General features: G+C 41.8%; 1 protein-coding gene across 4 annotated transcripts in view; it reads left to right on the top strand.

The window, feature by feature from the left end:
- dync2h1 (dynein cytoplasmic 2 heavy chain 1) overlaps positions 1 to 18,326 on the top strand; it is a 94,301-nt gene that overhangs the window by 34,170 nt on the left and 41,805 nt on the right. For 2 of the 4 annotated variants that reach the window (XM_031860491.1, XM_031860489.1), the window contains exons 58-76: positions 328 to 409; positions 865 to 1,028; positions 1,524 to 1,661; positions 2,763 to 2,876; positions 3,039 to 3,199; positions 5,525 to 5,648; positions 5,805 to 5,926; positions 6,621 to 6,707; positions 7,320 to 7,446; positions 8,165 to 8,306; positions 8,935 to 9,044; positions 9,907 to 9,927; positions 10,401 to 10,499; positions 11,035 to 11,158; positions 11,832 to 11,995; positions 12,145 to 12,264; positions 13,204 to 13,338; positions 14,779 to 14,922; positions 16,484 to 16,573. In XM_031860491.1, the coding sequence (XP_031716351.1) occupies positions 328 to 409; positions 865 to 1,028; positions 1,524 to 1,661; positions 2,763 to 2,876; positions 3,039 to 3,199; positions 5,525 to 5,648; positions 5,805 to 5,926; positions 6,621 to 6,707; positions 7,320 to 7,446; positions 8,165 to 8,306; positions 8,935 to 9,044; positions 9,907 to 9,927; positions 10,401 to 10,499; positions 11,035 to 11,158; positions 11,832 to 11,995; positions 12,145 to 12,264; positions 13,204 to 13,338; positions 14,779 to 14,922; positions 16,484 to 16,573 (2,268 nt within the window). The remainder of the gene's footprint in view (positions 1 to 327; positions 410 to 864; positions 1,029 to 1,523; positions 1,662 to 2,762; positions 2,877 to 3,038; positions 3,200 to 5,524; positions 5,649 to 5,804; positions 5,927 to 6,620; positions 6,708 to 7,319; positions 7,447 to 8,164; positions 8,307 to 8,934; positions 9,045 to 9,906; positions 9,928 to 10,400; positions 10,500 to 11,034; positions 11,159 to 11,831; positions 11,996 to 12,144; positions 12,265 to 13,203; positions 13,339 to 14,778; positions 14,923 to 16,483; positions 16,574 to 18,326) is intronic. The other 2 variants (XM_031860490.1, XM_031860492.1) reach the window with 2 other exon arrangements.

Below are 18,326 nucleotides of genomic sequence, written 5' to 3'. Positions count from 1 at the left end.
TATGCAGATTTACTTATGCCTGGAAACTTTGAAAAAGACAGACTTGTTCTGCCCAGACTTTGATAATATCTCAGTTGAGCAAACATACTTAGAAGTATTTGTAATTTACAAGTATACAGTGGCTTCATATTCAAATATTGACCCCGTCACCGCAGGGCTTAAAAAGTGAATTAGTAAATCAATTAAAAAGTAATTAACTATGGTACCTGGAATTTAATATTTTAAACTTGAAATAATGTAAAATGCAGTCGCGATAAGAGCATTTTTAATGCATGCATCAATGCTTTCCATCTTTCACATCTGGTGTGTGAACTTTTCCCTCGTCAGATTCCTGAGCTGCTGCTGGCAAAGACTGAAGGAGGACGGGAGGAGAATGAAAGGGAACAGGACGCAAAGGGGAAAAGCTCAGGTGGGAGCTCAATAGCCTTTTTAGTTTGTATGGCTGTGTTATTCTTAATTATTATGATGATGATAGTATCTTGTGGTTCATCTCTGTCGTGTCTCTAAGTGTAATTGTACTTCTCTTCTGTGGAGGATTTTTTTTGACTTAATTTAATCTTACAGTCCAGTTATCATAATTACAATCTTAGTACTGTAGCTTCAATAAGATGAAAATAGCTTTTATTGACAAAGAATCAGTGTTTACATATATGAAAGTAAACGCTTCACCGCTGGCAGAAAGGAATGTTAACTATACTTTTGCACCTTCAAAATACAACTTCCTTTTTACGTTCTCATTTTCTAATGGGGAAGCAACTAGAAGCCTATTAACATATTTTCTAGCTGTGTTTGTTTGTGTTTTATGTTATATTCCTAAATTCAAACCAATTCATGCTCACAAGCTTCTTCGTCCTCTTCTCCCAGCAGGTTCTGCACAGGGAGACCTGTGCCGTTTGTTCCTGATGGTCCATGAATCATGCAGAGAACATGGTGCAACACCCAGCCAGTACATGGCCTTTTTGCACGTTTACGCTGCATTATTTAGCCGGAAGCAGAGCCAGCTCACAACGAGACAACAGCATCTGCAGGTATCAGCTATAGTACAAGGTCCATATGCACACAGAACTGAGATGCATGTTAAAGTACTCACACCAAGTATTTGTTTCCCACAACTGTATTTGCTCTTCAGCGAAAGAAAACCAATTGTTTTTGAGTACCTCAAAATATAAAAGTATGTTGTCTATTAGCCCGTTAAAGAATAACTTATGGTGTGAAGCACAGATCAGGTAAGTAGAACTAAATAAAAACAGTCATAAGTAGTATACATGTGGAAAACAATAGCATGAGAATATGTATTTCAAACCGATTTCACCAACTGATAACTGATTTCTATGTACAGCAGTTTGTTGCCATATGTTTCTAATAATGGATAAAGGATCATCTTATCTTATATTAGTCAGAAAGGCAGTGACTGTAAGAGCACTGTTGGTATTACATGTTCGAGGTGGTGTTTTTAACTCGTACATATATTATACATAGATATTCCATGTCTCTCTTGTTCTATGGTTGACTCTTGTCTGCAGGCTGGTGTGTCTAAGCTGAATGAAGCTAAAGCATTGGTGGATGAGTTGAAGAGGCGGGCTGCAAAGCAGAGTGCGCTGCTGAAGACTAAACAACAGGAGGCAGATTCTGCCCTGCAGGAAATTACCACTTCCATGCAGGTGTGTGTGTGCTTGTGTGTGTATGGATGTTTGTTACTCTGTGTATGTCAGTGTGTGTAACGTTGAGGTCCTGCAAGGTTTCATGGCTTCTCCAAGTGATATTTATCCTCCCATGAACTCTCACTGCAGCCCTCTCCTCTCCTCTCCTCTCCTCTCTTTTTTATCTTCCAGTTTTTCTCTTCTCTTATCTTGCCTCTCTCCCCTTTACTCTTCCTCTCCTCATCTGCATTGTATTATACGAGCAACGTTTTCTGGATTTCCCATGACTGTCTCCCCCCTGCTGTGAAGTCTTTTTATTTAGTTTGTGTGCATTTGTTTGTTCTGTGACTTCTCATCCAGTGATTTTGTTTCCCTTTCCTCCTGCTGGCTCTGTCTGGAGGATGGATGTGTGGATAGATGTATAGGCGTGGGGGGAGGGGGGGTTCATTAGTTATGATATCTTATCTTTCTCTCTGTGGGGAATTGGCTTTTTTAGTGAGATGGAGTGAAGGAGGGAGAGAGAACAAGGCAAGGAAAAACTGTCAGCAGAGTGATAATTAACGACTAGACTCGTCCCTTTGGGCTGTAGCAGCTATGTCTCCTTTAGAGATGGAGACAGCAGGGAGGGAAAAGGGAGGAAGACTGGGACAAAGAGATGAAGACGAGAAACAAACTAGATGGAAAACAGGCTTGGGGAAGGTGGAGATATTCAGATTATGAACCAGTGAAGGAGGAAGGAACATGAGATTTGGAGAGGGAATAGGGAAATTATGTGGTATAAATGAAGGGGTAAAGACTTCACAGATATAGAGGTGAGACTAAAAGTATTCTGCCAAACCTAATGGGTCTTACTCCGAATGTTCCTAAACCAAATATTTCATCTTTACTCAGATAAGGACTGGGGCTGATGCATCTCAGAATTGATAAACTGACAAATAGATGTATTTACATTTTAATAGGTTGCTTAGATAGGAGTAAAATCTGTCAGTCATGGGTCACATGTTCTTGGTGAGTATTAAGTTGAAGAAAGTATACTGTATACAATATCCTTCTGTTTTAGAATTTGAAACACAAATGTCGATACAACACACTGAAAATCAGATGATCTTTTTGGTTTTCCAGAATGCCAGCGACCAGAAGACAGAAATGGAGAAGATAAAAGGGAAGATGGCTCAGGAAGTGTCCAAGATTGAAGAGAGAAAGGCCAAAATAGATCATGAGCTGAAGGAAGTGCAGGTAAGTTTCACTTGTGCTGTCAGTATGACATTGTGTGTCAGTTACTAGAAATACACATACATACATACAGCTGCCACCATCTCCATACTTGTCTTTTTCGAGCTGTACTTACCTTTATTTACCTCTGTGTCCCTCCCTCTTCTTACCATTGCTGCCCTGTAGCCTTTGGTAGATGAAGCAAAGCAGGCAGTTGGAAACATAAAGCCTGAAGCTCTGTCTGAGATCCGCTCCCTCCGCATGCCCCCTGATGTCATCAGAGACATCCTGGAGGGGGTACTGAGACTGATGGGCACCTTCGACACCTCCTGGGTCAGCATGAAGAGGTGAGAGGGTGAAGAGATGGCAAGAATAGACAAAAGAATAGACAAAAGAAGGGGGCAAAAAAGAAGGATGGATACAGTAGATAGAAGAAGAGAAAGTTAAGTCTTTGGTTACACAAAAGTGTGAGGTGGTGATGGGGTGTTAAAAGATGGATGCGGACAGAGGAAGAAGAGGATGAAAGGTTTTGCACAGTTAGGAAAAGACGGAGAAGGAGAATGTGTCAGTATAAGACTTTTGTGTATCAATCCGGGGCTGGGTCGCTAGATATGTAATCCCTCCAGCATGTTCTGGGTCTACCCCGGGGCCTCTTACCAGTTGGACGTGCCCGGAAGACCTCTGAAGGGAGACGTCCAGGAGGCATCCTGATTAGATACCCGAACCACCTCAGCTGGCCCCTCTCGATGCGAAAGAGCAGGCTATACTCCGAGCTCCTTCCGGATGTCTGAGCTCCTCACCCTATCTCTAAGGCTGAGCACAGCCACCCTATGAAGTAAGCACATTTCGGCCGCTAGTACCCGCAATCTCATTCTTTTGGTCACAGCCCAAAGCTCATGACCATAGGTGAGGGTCGGCACGTAGATGGACTGGTAAATCGAGTGCTTTGCCTTCCGGCTCAGCTCCCTCTTCACCACAATGGCCTTGTCCATCTCATGCTCCATTTTACCCTCACTCGTGAACAAGACCCCGAGCTACTTAAACTCTCTCGCTTGGGGCAGTGACTCACTCACAACCCGGAGGGTGCAATCCACCATTTCCGGCAGAGAACCAATGGCCTCAGACTTGTAGGTTCTGATTCTCAACAGCCGCAGTGCGTGCTGAAGGTCATGTTCTTAGGGGAGCCAATAGAAGCACATCATCTGCAAAAAGCAGGGATGCAATTCTGAGGTCCCCAAACCGGACATTCTCCTCCCCCCAGCTGCGCCTTGAAATCCTGTCCATGAAAATCACAAACAGGATCGGTGACGAGGGAAAACCCTGGCGGCGCGGCCAACACACACTGGAAACCTGCTTGACTTTGTGCCAAGTATCCGGACAGAGCTCTCACGTTGATCATACAAGGACCATATGGTTCGTAGAAACAAACCAAGATACCCCATATTCTAGCAGTACCCACCACAGGACTCCCCGCGGGACACGGCCGTAGGCCTTCTTCAAGTCCACAAAACACACGTAGACCGGATGGGCAAACTCCCATGACCTCTCCAACTGAATCTGAGGTTCGACAATCGGTCGGAGCCTCCTTTCCAGTACCCTGGAATAAACTTTACCAGGGAGGCGGAGCAGTGTGATACCTCGATAATTGGAGCACACTCTCCGGTCCCCCTTTTTAAAAATGTGAACCACTAACCCGGTCTGCCACTCCACAGGCACGGCCTCCGACCTGCACGCGACACTGAAAAGACGCGTCAGCCAAGACACCCCAACAATGTCGTGTGTGGTGGTGAGCCCAACTATATCTAGTTCGTACCGCTCCAACTTCCGCACCAGCTCCGGTTCCTTCCCAGCCAGAGTGGTAACATTCCACGTCCCTAGAGCTAGACTGCAATGGCCCCTGACCCCATTGCCTATCCCTGCGAGTAGTGGGCCCACAGGGCGGTGGCTCCATGAAGTTTTGTCAGGCTGAGCCCCATGTGCCAAGGCCCAGCCACCAGACTTTCGCTGGCGAGCTCCCCTCCCAGGTCTGGCTTTGTTTCCAGCCTATTCATCAAGGGTCAGTGAATCGCTCTTAATCTGGCCCCTCCCCTTAGACCACATTGCCTTGGGAGACCCTACCAGGCCCCCGACAACACAGCTCTGAGGTTTACTGGGATACACAAACCCCTCCGCCATGTTATGGTGGTGATTCATTGGAGGATTGATTTGTGTGTTAATGCTGATTTAGCTTTTGGTACTAGTCACTCATATGACCGTGGGCACCTTTAGAGGGGATCAGACGGACAAAAATCATTCTGCCCTTCTAATGACTCGTGTTAATTGGGTGAGCAGACTCAAATCTGAGCACTACAAGTAACAAAGAGAGTGTGGTGTGTGTGTGTGTGTGTGTGTGAGGGGGGGGGGGTAAATTAGATTTTTGGTAAATTAGAGATGAAGGTATGACTTTAAGGTTCATAATTCATAAATGATTCATAAACTCCTTCATTTTCTGGATAAAAAGTCACTTTTTTCTCTCTTCCTCTCGAATGATCTTTCTCTGTCACTTGTACACTTGGACATGTAACATCAGACTCTCACACACAACATTTATTTGCATTATTTCTCACCTGCTCACATCCAAACCTCCCTCTCTTTCCTTTTTTTTTGGCTTCTTTTCCCCTTTTTTTCTGTAGCTTTCTGGCGAAGCGCGGTGTAAGGGAGGACATAGCTACATTTGAGGCGAGGAACATCACCCCTGATATTCGCCAGAGTGTGGAAGAGCTGCTCAACAGGAACAAGGCCTCCTTCGATCCCAAGGTCAGCTAGCCACAATAGCATAATAATAATTAGATGAATGGTTGGTGGATGTTATAAACCCCTTGTAGATTTTTTGTTGTTTATTGTGGCTGTTGTTATAACTGAGTTTTTTCTGACTTGTAATGATGTTGTTGTTGTTGTTGTTGCTGCGGTCAGAGTGCAAAGCGTGCAAGTACAGCAGCTGCTCCCCTGGCTGCCTGGGTCAAAGCCAATGTCCAATACTCCCACGTCCTAGAGAGGATAGGCCCACTGGAGAAAGAGCAGTCTGGACTACTGGAGTAGGAACACACACACACACACACACACACACACACAAAAATACCACTCCAGAATTCAGCTGAGACGATTAGTTGACTAATATATTGGACAGTCAACAGAAAAATAGTCGTTAACTCTTTTGATATTCCATTAATTGTTAAAGAGAAAATGTATGTCGATGTCTGATCGTGTTGATGGTAAATGTAGTCCACTAAAGAAATAACTTCCCCTGAGCGTGCTATATTGACCGAGAAAGCTGATCTCTCCTGCTGCGTAGCCGTGCCAGCTGTACCTACATGTACCAGGATGCATTGCACGGGAGCGCCGATTTTGCTAGGGCTGAAAAATAAACAAAATAAGCTCACAAAACATAAATAAAGGAAATATTCTTTCACCTAAACCCCAAAAATACAACTGCACACCTTCTGAACTCAAGTTTCTCTGTTACACCGAACTAAGGCAGGCTTAATTGCCTTGTTTACTCATCAACACAGTTCATTCAAACTGGACAGAAACAAAATATAACTCACCAAACATAAAAACAATCAGCAACTCTGGTTTGGTCAAAAATAATTCTTAATTCACAGTAAGATGGGAAAATATACTCATACTCTCTTATGAACAAAAAGTATACATACATTTAACGATTCACATAGACACTCTTGACACTGTGTTTGTGTTTTTGTTTTTGTGTGTGTGTGTGTGCGTCTCCAGAAACCTAAGAAAAACGGAGAGTAGGAAGAATAAGCTGGAGGACCAGCTCAACTCTGTTGGAGCCAAAGTCAACGAGTTGAAAGAGAAGTATGCCTCCTTCCAACTTTCCATTTATTCTTCCAGCCTTTGATCCTTCCATTTCCACTGTATTTCACCTGTGACAAAAGCTTATGGTTGTTACCTTTCATAAATGTGTCTAGTAATGTTTTTGTTTTGGCTGGACATTGGCCAGTCACACCACTTGTCAGGTCATAGTTTAACAAAGGTGAACCTCACGCTGCAGGTGTGGCCGAGCCATTATGCTCTCTCTGTTGCTCTTTCCTCCAACATCTCCAACTCTTGCTGTCTCCAACCGTCTGTCCTGCCATTTATCTTCTTGTCCTTCCCTGTTCGTACAATCATTTCTTAAATGTGCGAGTTGAACTGAAAGATGTCTTACCATTCCTCTCCTCTCTGTAGTATCTGAGCATCTCACCTCACCTCTTACTGTAGTGTATGTGAGATTTCATGGCATATGCACAGATTTCTATTTTACCTTCAACGGCATGGAAGGAGCTACAAAGGGTTTTTATACATGTGTTCAATCTATTTAATCTATCTTTGGTAGATTAAATCAATTAGAAATCTCCAATGATCCCACATCAAGCACATTTATACCTGCTTACTGATCTCTTTTCCTCCTCCTCACTCTTTCCTCAGGTTTCAGTCTCATACTACAGAGGCGGCTAAGTTGGAGGCCGAAGTGACAAAAGCTCAGGACACGATCACGGCTGCCCAGCAGCTCATTTCACAACTGGACGGAGAACACACGCGGTGGAACGCACAGGTAGTTTGATGTATGAGTTGGTTGATGTGTGCATTGTTGTGGGAGGTTATAGACATTTACTAAGAATGGGGCTCATTTAACATGTAAGAGCAACAGGAGGCGTGTGTGTGTGTGTGTGTGTGTGTGTGACAGGGGGATGTATCCTGCTGTCTTGGGTCCCTTCTGGCTGTTTTTACTCCTCTCTGCAGCATCTGTCTGCACTTTAATTAAAACACTCAATCTCTTGCTGACACACACACCCTCACACTCACTGCCTCCCTCAAGGCCCGCACCAAAGAGCCAGTTTACTCTCTTCTCACGTATTTCCATATACTCACACAAACACACTTCATCCGTAACGCTTTTGCACACTGTGCAGTTGCTGGGGTTCGCTATATGTGAAACGTGTATTTATCATCCCCTGCCATGCTATTAGTCTCAAAGGAATCCTGATCAGCATAAATTACAGCAGTAATTTCACATTAGCATGAAACGTACACGTGTGTGACTGTGCTCCTGTATTTGTAGGTGACGTTTTTCTTGTGTTCTTGTCAGAATCAGTGTAGAGATTTACAGATTATTTGGGGTGTGGAGTTGGATTTACAGTTCATCACTGTTAAGGAGGGAATAAGGAGTCGATTCTTTCCATTACTCTCTATGATTCCTCCCAATCCTCGCAGTTTTTTCCTTTTCATACTATTTCACCCTAATTTCCTGCCTGTCTCTCTTTTTTTATCAGATGTCTGAGATAAAGAGCGAGTTGAATACGCTCCCTATGAGGGCAATGCTTGCTGCAGCCTTCATCACGTATCTGTCTGCAGCTCCTGAGGACCGTAGAAGACACTGTCAAGAGACGTGGATGGCTCAAACTGGACTACAGAGTAAATACACTAGAACTAATACTAGAGGCTCAACCTTTGCCAACTCCTGTGCTAAACAGCCTACACAAACACACTGCTACCCACACACATGGCACAATGCACTGTGTGGATACATATGGTACATATACAACACTTCTCAGACTACTGAATATGAGTGCTGATAACTCATCCTTATAGTGGAGAATGTTAAACTTGCTTGATCATCCTTTAATAAGTAAGTACTCGCAGAAAAACACACTGACTCATTAAGGATTACAGTATTTAATAATCCTGTTTTTAACACTTACTGGGTTTTACTTTTCACATGCCAAGCATTGCCACCTTAATTTAGCAGCTGTTCTATTCAGGTATTAATATTCCATCCTCACAAATGAACCTGTAAAACGTGTGCTTTTCTTTCAGCGCTCATTTTTGTCTTATTAATAGCTCTGACCATGCTTGGCCACTTCTTTCCCAGAGGGCCTCAGCATGTAAAACAGCTGAGTCATCCAGTTGACCCCCTATTATTTGTAAATCGTCACGTCCATCGAATGTCTTCTGTGTTTTGAATAACCAACACTGTTTTCAGTGAGAAAATAGTAAAGCAACAAATAAGCATGTGCATTTGTGTTGTGTGTGTTTTTATCAGAGTTTGACTTGCGGTCATTCCTGTGCTCGGAAAGTGAGCAGTTGATCTGGAAGAGTCAAGGGCTACCGTCTGATGACCTCTCCATGGAGAATGCACTTGTCATACTACAGGTTAGACATCCATTTCCCTGTCTGTCAAATCGCGTTATTCTCCCTACCTTTGTTTTAATTCCCTTGATTACAATTCTGCTTTGTCACAGAAGGATCTATGTTATTAATGGAACTGTATTTAACATTCTGAACATTGATATAGCTGCAAACCACTGTTTGCTATGTAAATATATGGTAGAGTATTGTCTACCTGAGCAGAAATGAAGTAGCTCTTCTTCTCTGTGTGTTGTAATCCGAGCTCTCCTTGCTTTGTTGACATAGCCTGCCGGCAGCACGTGCTTTTAGTGCATGTCCGTGCGTGTCAGCGCGCCCCACTGGTTAGCTCAAGGCCACTGCTCTGCACTGCTCTCATACAGCTGATATTGCCGCCCTGACCGACAGTGTTGTTGAGGAAGCGTAGCACCCACCCTCAGGTTCCCCCTTGGTTAAACACTGTTATCTCTGTCAGCCCTTTCACCTTAGTTTGCGCCGTTAGCACAGTTAGCTACGAGCCACCGGCTCGCCGTCGACATGTTGAGAGCCGATGAGAGGCAATCCAAATGCTCACAATCTCGGATCTTGTACCTTTTAAAGCATTTTAATCACCAATTCTCTATCCGCTTTGTTTAGTTTTTATGTAGCTAAAGTTAAACTTATTTGAAAAATATGTATATATTATATTACAAAAGATCTTATGCATTGAATGCACTTAACAAAATGTAATATATGTACAAAAAATATCAAAGTACAATATAATTACAGCATTTACTTGGAACAGCCAATCTCTATATTATTAGTCATATCAACAATGTTGCCCATGTTACCATTCATCTGTCCTCCATTTGTCTGTATTCTGTTTTGTTTTTACCATTGCTGCCTTCAGATCAATGCACTCAAGTTACAGGTAAGAAGGTGTTCCATCATTCATCCTTTTAGCCCGCACTTCCTTTAGTGTAGCCTCTCGGGTTTTTCTTCACGGTGTTTATGTGTGCCCTTAGACGTTTCTGATTATTGTCATATACACTTAAATAGCAGATTTTACATTCACATACACACAAACATGCACAATATACACACACATATATATATATATATATAGTATGAAAAGGAATAAACAGACAAATAAGCAGGTTTGAGAAAGAGAATACTTGAGCAAGAGACCGTGAAATGGAAGAGCACAGGATGAAAAGAGGGTGGTGGACTTCGTTCTTTTGCCTGGCGTAGGAGTGACGCTAGTCGATGAGCATTACAGCAGTGAGACAGAACTGAACATGCACACACACTTCCTTTTTTCTCAGTACCTGGGCCTCTTTCCTAGTAAAAATATCCCCAAACAACTTACCCTGAAACAGTTCTTTATCATTTTTCTATACTCAGAGTGTTGCCTGTCCATTCCTGATCGACCCGTCATCCCGAGCTACACAGTGGCTACGCACACATCTTCAGCAGCACAGACTAGAGGTCATCAACCAACAGGTAAAGCCACACGCACAATCACACTCATGCATATCTTACATCACACATTAAGGTTAATTAACTCTCCGGTTGCATCTGCAATCTTCACACATGTGCACTCTGGTGAAAACTCTAAACCTAATTTATCTCTGAGGTAACTTTTATGGTTTCAGGAGCCGGTAAAGCCATTACTGTTGAACATTTCTTTGAAGTGTTCCATTAGATGTCCTCGATTGATCTTCTTGTCTGTTGAATCCAATTCTATTTTAAGTTCATTGGTAGACCCTTATCATTCAGTGCATTGTGCTCCTTTGCCTGTCAGGTTGTTAATTGAATTGTGTGTGTGTGTGTGTGTGTGTGTGTGTGTGTGTATATATATATATATACTGTATATATATATATATATATATAAAAGAAAAAATACTGATTCATTCATTCATTTTTTTTTTTAATTAGGGATGATAATGATATTGCTCTGATATATTTCAGAGTACTGTATCACCAACCAATATTGTAATTAAAGATATTCTTTCCACTGTGTGCTTGTTTTCTATAGGATAGTAACTTCATGACATCCCTTGAACTCGCGGTCAGGTTTGGAAAAACCCTCATCATCCAAGAGATGGATGGAGTTGAACCGGTGCTCTACCCGCTGCTGAGGAGGGACCTCATAGCACAGGGTATACACACACACTCACAAACACCACTTTTATGCAAAGAAGGTGTGGTGATAATTATTGATTATGGACCACTGGTTGCTTACTCAAAAGCCGACCACTTTTCTACACTGTAGTGAAATCCTATTTTCAGAGATATTGCCTCAATATGAATGCTGTTAATGAGTGCAAACTATTCTGCACCTTGATGTTATCTACCCAGGTTCAATTAACAACTATGATGTGTGCCTGAAGAAATTTCAGATTGTGGATATATATATATATATACAGTATACTGGATATAACTCTTTTATATTCAAAGAGTTTCATCTAGAATCCTGGGTCCTCATGAGGCTCCTAAAGGGCCGGGGCTGGTGTGGTGCCGTACAACAGACAATCACAATCATGCTTCACAATCAGTTTTTATGGTTGTGTGTGCTGGGGGGATCTTTTAACACCCATGCTTTCAACAATACATTCAAAACCCTTTCTTTAAAAAAGGGTTCTTCAGAAAGAAATGCTTGTGGGTAGAACCTCAGCCCTTCAGGATGAACCCTTTTGGAACCCATATTTCTAAGAGTGTAAAAAGATAAGAAGGTGAAGACACTGAGGACAAAGTTACAAGCTTCTATGATACAGTACATGTTGTTAACACAGACTCTCTTTTTGTCTTTCTGTCCAACTTCAACACTTCCAGGTCCTAGATATGTGGTTCAGATAGGAGACAAGGTCATTGATTATAACGAGGACTTCCGTCTCTTCCTGGCAACACGGAATCCCACCCCCTTTATCCCCCCCGATGCTGTTTCCGTGGTGACAGAGGTCAACTTCACTACTACCAGGGCAGGCTTGCGAGGACAGGTAACCCACCCTCAAGTGCTATGTAATAATGCAGTGTATCTACACAGCATGTAGTGCATGTTGTAGTCATACTGTCTGTCTTTCTGCAGTCATACTGTCTGTCCACTTGCCAATTTGTGTGTGTGTGTGTGTGTGTGTCTTTGTGATAGCTGCTAGCCTTGACCATCCAGCAGGAGAAGCCAGAATTGGAGACTGAAAAAACAAGACTGCTGCAACAAGAGGAAGACAAGAAGATACAGCTGGCTCAGTTGGAAGAATCCCTGTTAGAGGTACACATGCAGACGTATAGCATACACTGTGACAACAATGTAGAGGAGAATTCTACGTGTTGGACTACTACTAGAGCTTGTTGCTGGGGTAGCACCCTATACTGTATTATGTATACTACAGTATGCCTACCATATGTACCTACTAAAGCACAATTATGTACCCCAGTGAAGAAAAATGGAGCTTTCTTAATATATAATCATTAGACAGTGTTGAGAAAATCAGAAAATCAGAGTTGCTGAGCTGCAACAAGGATGTGATTTGCACCACCCAGCCACCTTAATCAGAGGGCTACCATAGGAATGTTGGATTTCTTTTCAATTATTCATGCACTTCAAACCTGGACAGAGAAATTTGGAGACAGGTGTTGGGTCATTTTACATAATGAGAAAATGGAGACAAAACAGATTGTTACTGTCCAAATACGTAATGGGGCATCCTGCACTTCACTATCAAACACATACACACACAGTTGATAGACATTGTGACACATTCATGCACACAGTCTAAGGGAAATTTGGGTACACATAGACAGTGCCAAGAGAAGGATGTTAGTGCTTCAGTGGTACTTGACATGTAATTATTCCAGAATTGTGGGAGCATATTCGACTTGACATTTCCATGCTCCACTGCTTTCTCATATATTTTATTTGAATAAATTCTATCAGTTTGTTTAGAGAATAGATTCCACAGGATGTAGTGGGCGAGTCAAGCCTAAAAATTATGAATACATTTTAAAAAAAAAAGCCCCACATCAGGCTATTTTAAAACAACAACTCTTGCTCCTGCAACTGTCAGATCAGACCAGATTTCAGCCAATTGACAGATACGGGACAACATACTCTCTGTGCATCTTGTGCTCTTTTATCTCTTACTTATTAATCGTCTAATCCTTGCCTTATCTTTTGTTTGTACCTGTCTGTCCATTGTTCCTTTGTCAGACCCTGGCTACATCTCAGGGTAATATTCTTGAGAACAGGGAGCTGATAGACAGTCTGAACCAGACCAAGGCAAGCAGTGCCCTGATCCAGATGTCACTGTTGGAATCACACCAGCTGCAGGCCTCCCTGGATCAGGTACTGTACCTCAGGCACACATGCACACACACTCTGAAAAAATGCCAGGGAAAACTTTTCATGGCCTACCCCACTGCACCACTGTTTAATGGGATTGTTCGTATTATTTGAAGTGGAGTTGTATGATGTACTTATCAATATTCAGTGTATTACCGACAGTAGATGGCGGTTGGCAGGCCCCCAGTTTGGAGAGGCAGGCATGATTACTGACACGGGATAAAAGCAATGTACTGCTGTGGACAGGGGTAGCAGCAAAATATATTTTAGCCACCAAAAAGAAAGGCTTACCTAAAAAAAAAATATCTGTTTGAGGTTACGCTATATTAATAATATTTTCCCCACTTTATCTTGCCGTTAGACAGCCCTTTCCAACGGGGAACTGAACTGAAAGGGAAACTTATCTATGCTCTCTTTAAAGTTACAAGAACCCATTGACAAATACAATATAGATACATTTCACTTTCAGTTCAGTTCAGGGGAAAATATTATCAATATAGGGTACACTTAAAATGCTCCTGTGCTCGGACTCCTGTCTGTTTCTCTAAACTGGGGGTGTGCCTGTATAGGTAATACACTGATTAACCGAACGATTCATTAAAGTGTTTGATTCATTTTTTTAAAGGTTTTTTGGTCATAACAAAATAAAAAAGTGATGCAAAGAGAATCTGTATTAAACATCTATAGTGTAATGAACAAACCCTTCACAACAACTGCTATTCTCTTCTACCTCATGAAGAGAGAGAAGGAATGGGGACGGAGGGAGAGGGGGAGAGAGAGAGAGGAGGGAGAGGGAGAGAGAGAGAGCACAGATGACAGATAGACTAAGGTAGAGGGAGGCATTGAAGTACACAGATACCGACAGTCAGAGATTCAGATAGAATGTGAAATGACGTTTATTCCCAGTCTGCAAATGTAAAATGACTCCACTTTTGTGTAATTTCTTGAACAATCCTGAATACAAAATTGAGATGTTTTGGCTATTACTTAAAAATATGCCGTGTTATGTAAGTATTTCCGCTCGTTTGAGTGGTCTTCAGATAAACAAACTCACAGCTGCAGTTTGCAAAAACATCAGATTACATAGTTGCACAAACAAGAAGCGACTGTAGATTCATTACACCATCATCCTCTAGGGCGCACTGTTAAACCAGAACTGTTTTAGTTATTTTCTCTCAGTTGCTTTTATTTATTTTTCTGAAATGAACCTTTTTTTCACACCTCCTGTCTCATCATACATCGCGTTGTCTTCTCTTTCACTCTCCTTCCATCTCGTTTGCAAATACATTTTTTCTAATCTACTTTCCCTGCGATCCTTCCATCAGTGGTATCTTTTGTAACTCTCTGAAACATCTGGTTCCTTTTCTGTGACCTCTTGGTGTCTCTCTATCCCCCTTTCTCTCTGTCCTCTTTTTCACTTCTACCTTTTTTCTGTTATTGTAGGAGCGGGACGCCTACCTGCCTCTTGCAGAGAGTGCCAGCAAGATGTATTTCGTCATCACAGACCTGTCGAAGATCAACAACATGTACCGCTTCAGCCTTGCTTCTTTTCTGCGCCTCTTCCAAAGGGCTCTTCAGGCCAAGAAGGTGACTGGTTGAAACAACTCTTCTAGTACATCCCTTTCCATCCAGCACAGCAGTGTGTTAACATGTTTATTTTGCAAAAATTGTTCCAAAAAAATGTGCCCCTGAACTGAACTCAACATCAATGCAACACCGTCATGCAGCTAGACTAATGAATAGTCAACTCTTCTCCCTCACATTTTATGGCAAACTGTCTAAAATAACAAGGATCCTGTCCTAAAATCCGCTTCAGGCTTAAACTGCAGCTCTGTTATATTCGATGAAATACAGTGTCACAGCTTATGAGTTGTGACTTAACTCGTGGGGCCATCTCTGCCATCACTGCTTTATAAGTCCAAAAGAAAAGTGGCAGGAATATTATCTGAAAGACAAATTGTCGAGGGGAAAAAGTATCCCAATAAAGTCTCTGAATCTTGTATTATCCACTTTTGAATGTAAGCCTACAGCATGGCTTAGCATAAAGACTGGAAACAGTGCCTCTGAAATCTCCTTTTTGTTTTTACTGAGTTTATCTCAGTCTAACCTGTGCAGCTGGAGAGCATCATAGACTATCTATCACACTGCTGTTCTCCATCTGAGCCCTAAACACTCTCTGATAACCAGAGTGCACACACACACACACACACACACACACACACACACACACACACACACACACACACACACACACACACACACACACAGAGGCACACAGACATTGGGTTGAGAGATTGAGCACTAATTCCTCAAATCCTGTGTGGGTTGTTAGAGCCAGTGCTGTCATCCAAGAATGTCACCAGGCAGCAGCTGGTCACCACTGTTACGTGTGTGTGTGTGTGTGTGTGTTGGGAGGCTTGTGGACTCATGCAGTAAGTGAGAATACTCTCTCTCCCTTTGTATCTTTTAGTTGTTTGTTGTATTGAACGAGAATGTTTTATTTGCCATGAACTGCAGATGGTTCCTGAGATCTGGAAGAGAATTTGAACCTCTCATGTCTGACATAACACACTGAACAGTCCTCTTTTTAGTTCTCACACACACACACAAACTATTTAGCAGACACACACACAATGTCTATGCTCAGGTACCGTATGCACAAAGTGCTAACTTGCACTCATTAAACAGGGTTTTACATGAAATACATGCTTGCAGAAAACCTCAAACAGAGATCCAGGAAGAGGAACAGAGGAACAGAAATGCTGGACTGCGAATATGGGACAGAACGAGAAAAATCCATCTGGAAATTCCCTTTTTTGTCAGCTTATTCCTCTGTTTCTCTGGCATTTTATCTCTGTGTTTGATTCTCATGGTCCGTTAGTTATGTTTCACTATTGGATTTTCTTTTCCTCTTGTCTGACCTTTTTGTATTTAAAAGACTCTTAAAGAGGAACACCAACTGATAACTTTTTAACATCATTGCTGCTCCTATTTAGTTAGAATCAAAAGCACACAGACACATATACTGTGTTTTATTAATGGAACCTGAGGGCGGGGGGTACTAAAGCTCTTCATGACATCATATCCATCATACCTCATCTCAGCAGTTTAACATCTCCGTCTGTTTGTCCATGTGTGTGCATTTTAGGAAGCAGAGAACACTGAAGTCAGGATTGCTGCTTTGGAGGCCAGCTTGAAGAATATGGTGTATGAGTATGTCTGCCGGTCGCTTTTCAAGGTAAAACACACACTTACATACAGAAATAAAACCAAATGTGGTTTTGAGCATCTCTGACTTAAAGCTTGATGTAAACCATCAGGGTGTGCACTGCAAAACAGGATCAGTTTGTTTTGAAGTAGACCTCCAACTGTTTTATTTCTACCTTGTTGTTCCTTCTTAAAATTATTCAAATGATGGGATTTCAATCTGAAAACAACAATCTGCCAAAAACACTTCACTCATCATGAGCTAAAAAAATGTCTCCTCTTTCTCAACAGAGAAATGATTTTGCTACTACATGAATAAGTCAGTTGTTGATTCTGCAAACAATACTTAATTATGTTTTTAGCTCAATGGGCAATTTTGCACAGCATTGCCTAAACTGAAATATGGGCTGAATAACTAAAATACAACAAGTGCCTCCAACAAATATTAAGATTTATCCAAAAGTGCAAGTATTATTATGGAATGTTGATTTCTTCACCTGCACACTCCTGCTTTACTTCTCCAAACCTTTCCCCCCCACTGTTATCACAATGTGTTCTGTCTGGCCTTTCAGCCAATGAGAATGCAACTTTTAAGCTGGTTTACTAGTAACCGGGTTGGTTGTTCTCCTGCAGATGCACTGTTATCTTTGTGATTTTGTAATATAAAGTATAGAAGTATAGCAGTATTATTGATTCTCTGGCCTTAATGCACAATCGGATAAACACATACATTTACACACTTATACAATCAAACCTCTGCAAGTAACACAGTAATGAAGTGTCAAATATTGACCAACAGAGCAGTCATTGTATCGGTCAGGCAGTAAATGGTGAATGTAATTTCTCTGTTTTTTTTTTGTGTGTGTGTGTGTGTGTGTGTGTGTTGCCTGAATGGCAATTTCAGGCAGAGTGGGGGTGGCTGTTAACTGCTGATCATGTCTAAAGGCTATAAACCCAACACTTGCACACAAACACACACACACATGTAGACAGCAGCAGTCCAGTCATTAGCAGAGGAAACACTGGACTACAGTATCAGTGCTCATGTCAACACCCCGTATCTGTGCTACAGAAGACATAACTTGGGGGGGGGGTCCAGTAAAAAGATAAAGGTGGATAATGAGCGAGAGAGGACACAAAATGAGGGCAGCATAATGGGAGAATAGAGAAGAGGACAATTTGAGAGGAGACCATATTAGAAAACATTATAATATATTCGTCTTTGTGGAAAAAACAAACGAGCCATCCCATATCTTTGGAATATCTCTATGGTAGGCACTCAGACTATTCTGTGTGCGTTGAATTCCTCCACAAACGGATTCAGCTTAATAGAATATTGATTGAGCATGGCTAGACACATCAAAGATTGATTAAGAATCAGGGTTACTCTACCAAATATATCAGATTGGTGAACCTCAATCACAAAGATTGTTTTTTAAATGTTTTTATTTATGGGTGTAAACTTGTTTATGTAATGTTACTTGACTTGTAATGAGATGTTTTATATTTGAACAGCTTTTATTTTCTCCAAATAAGTGTCCTGAACAACAGTATTTTCAGTGTTTAACTCTACTGCCTGGATTTCCCCGTGTCATATTAATTAAGGCTTAACAGCATTTTCTTAATTGACATATTAAAATGAAAATGATTAATTAGGGATGTGTTTACTGAACAAGCAGGCAGATATGTGGATTAGATACTGGCAAGTCGAGGCATTTTTTTTTTTATAGTTAAAATTACGAATTTGCCTCAAGGGGGTAACTCATAACGTGATAATTGTCGAT

The sequence above is a fragment of the Anarrhichthys ocellatus genome, unplaced genomic scaffold, assembly GCF_004355925.1.
Source record: "Anarrhichthys ocellatus isolate YVR2014 unplaced genomic scaffold, GSC_Weel_1.0 scaffold24, whole genome shotgun sequence".
Taxonomy (NCBI): domain Eukaryota; kingdom Metazoa; phylum Chordata; class Actinopteri; order Perciformes; family Anarhichadidae; genus Anarrhichthys; species Anarrhichthys ocellatus.
The sequence above is the reverse complement of the archived record's forward strand: the minus strand, read 5'-3'. Positions and strand labels throughout refer to the sequence as shown.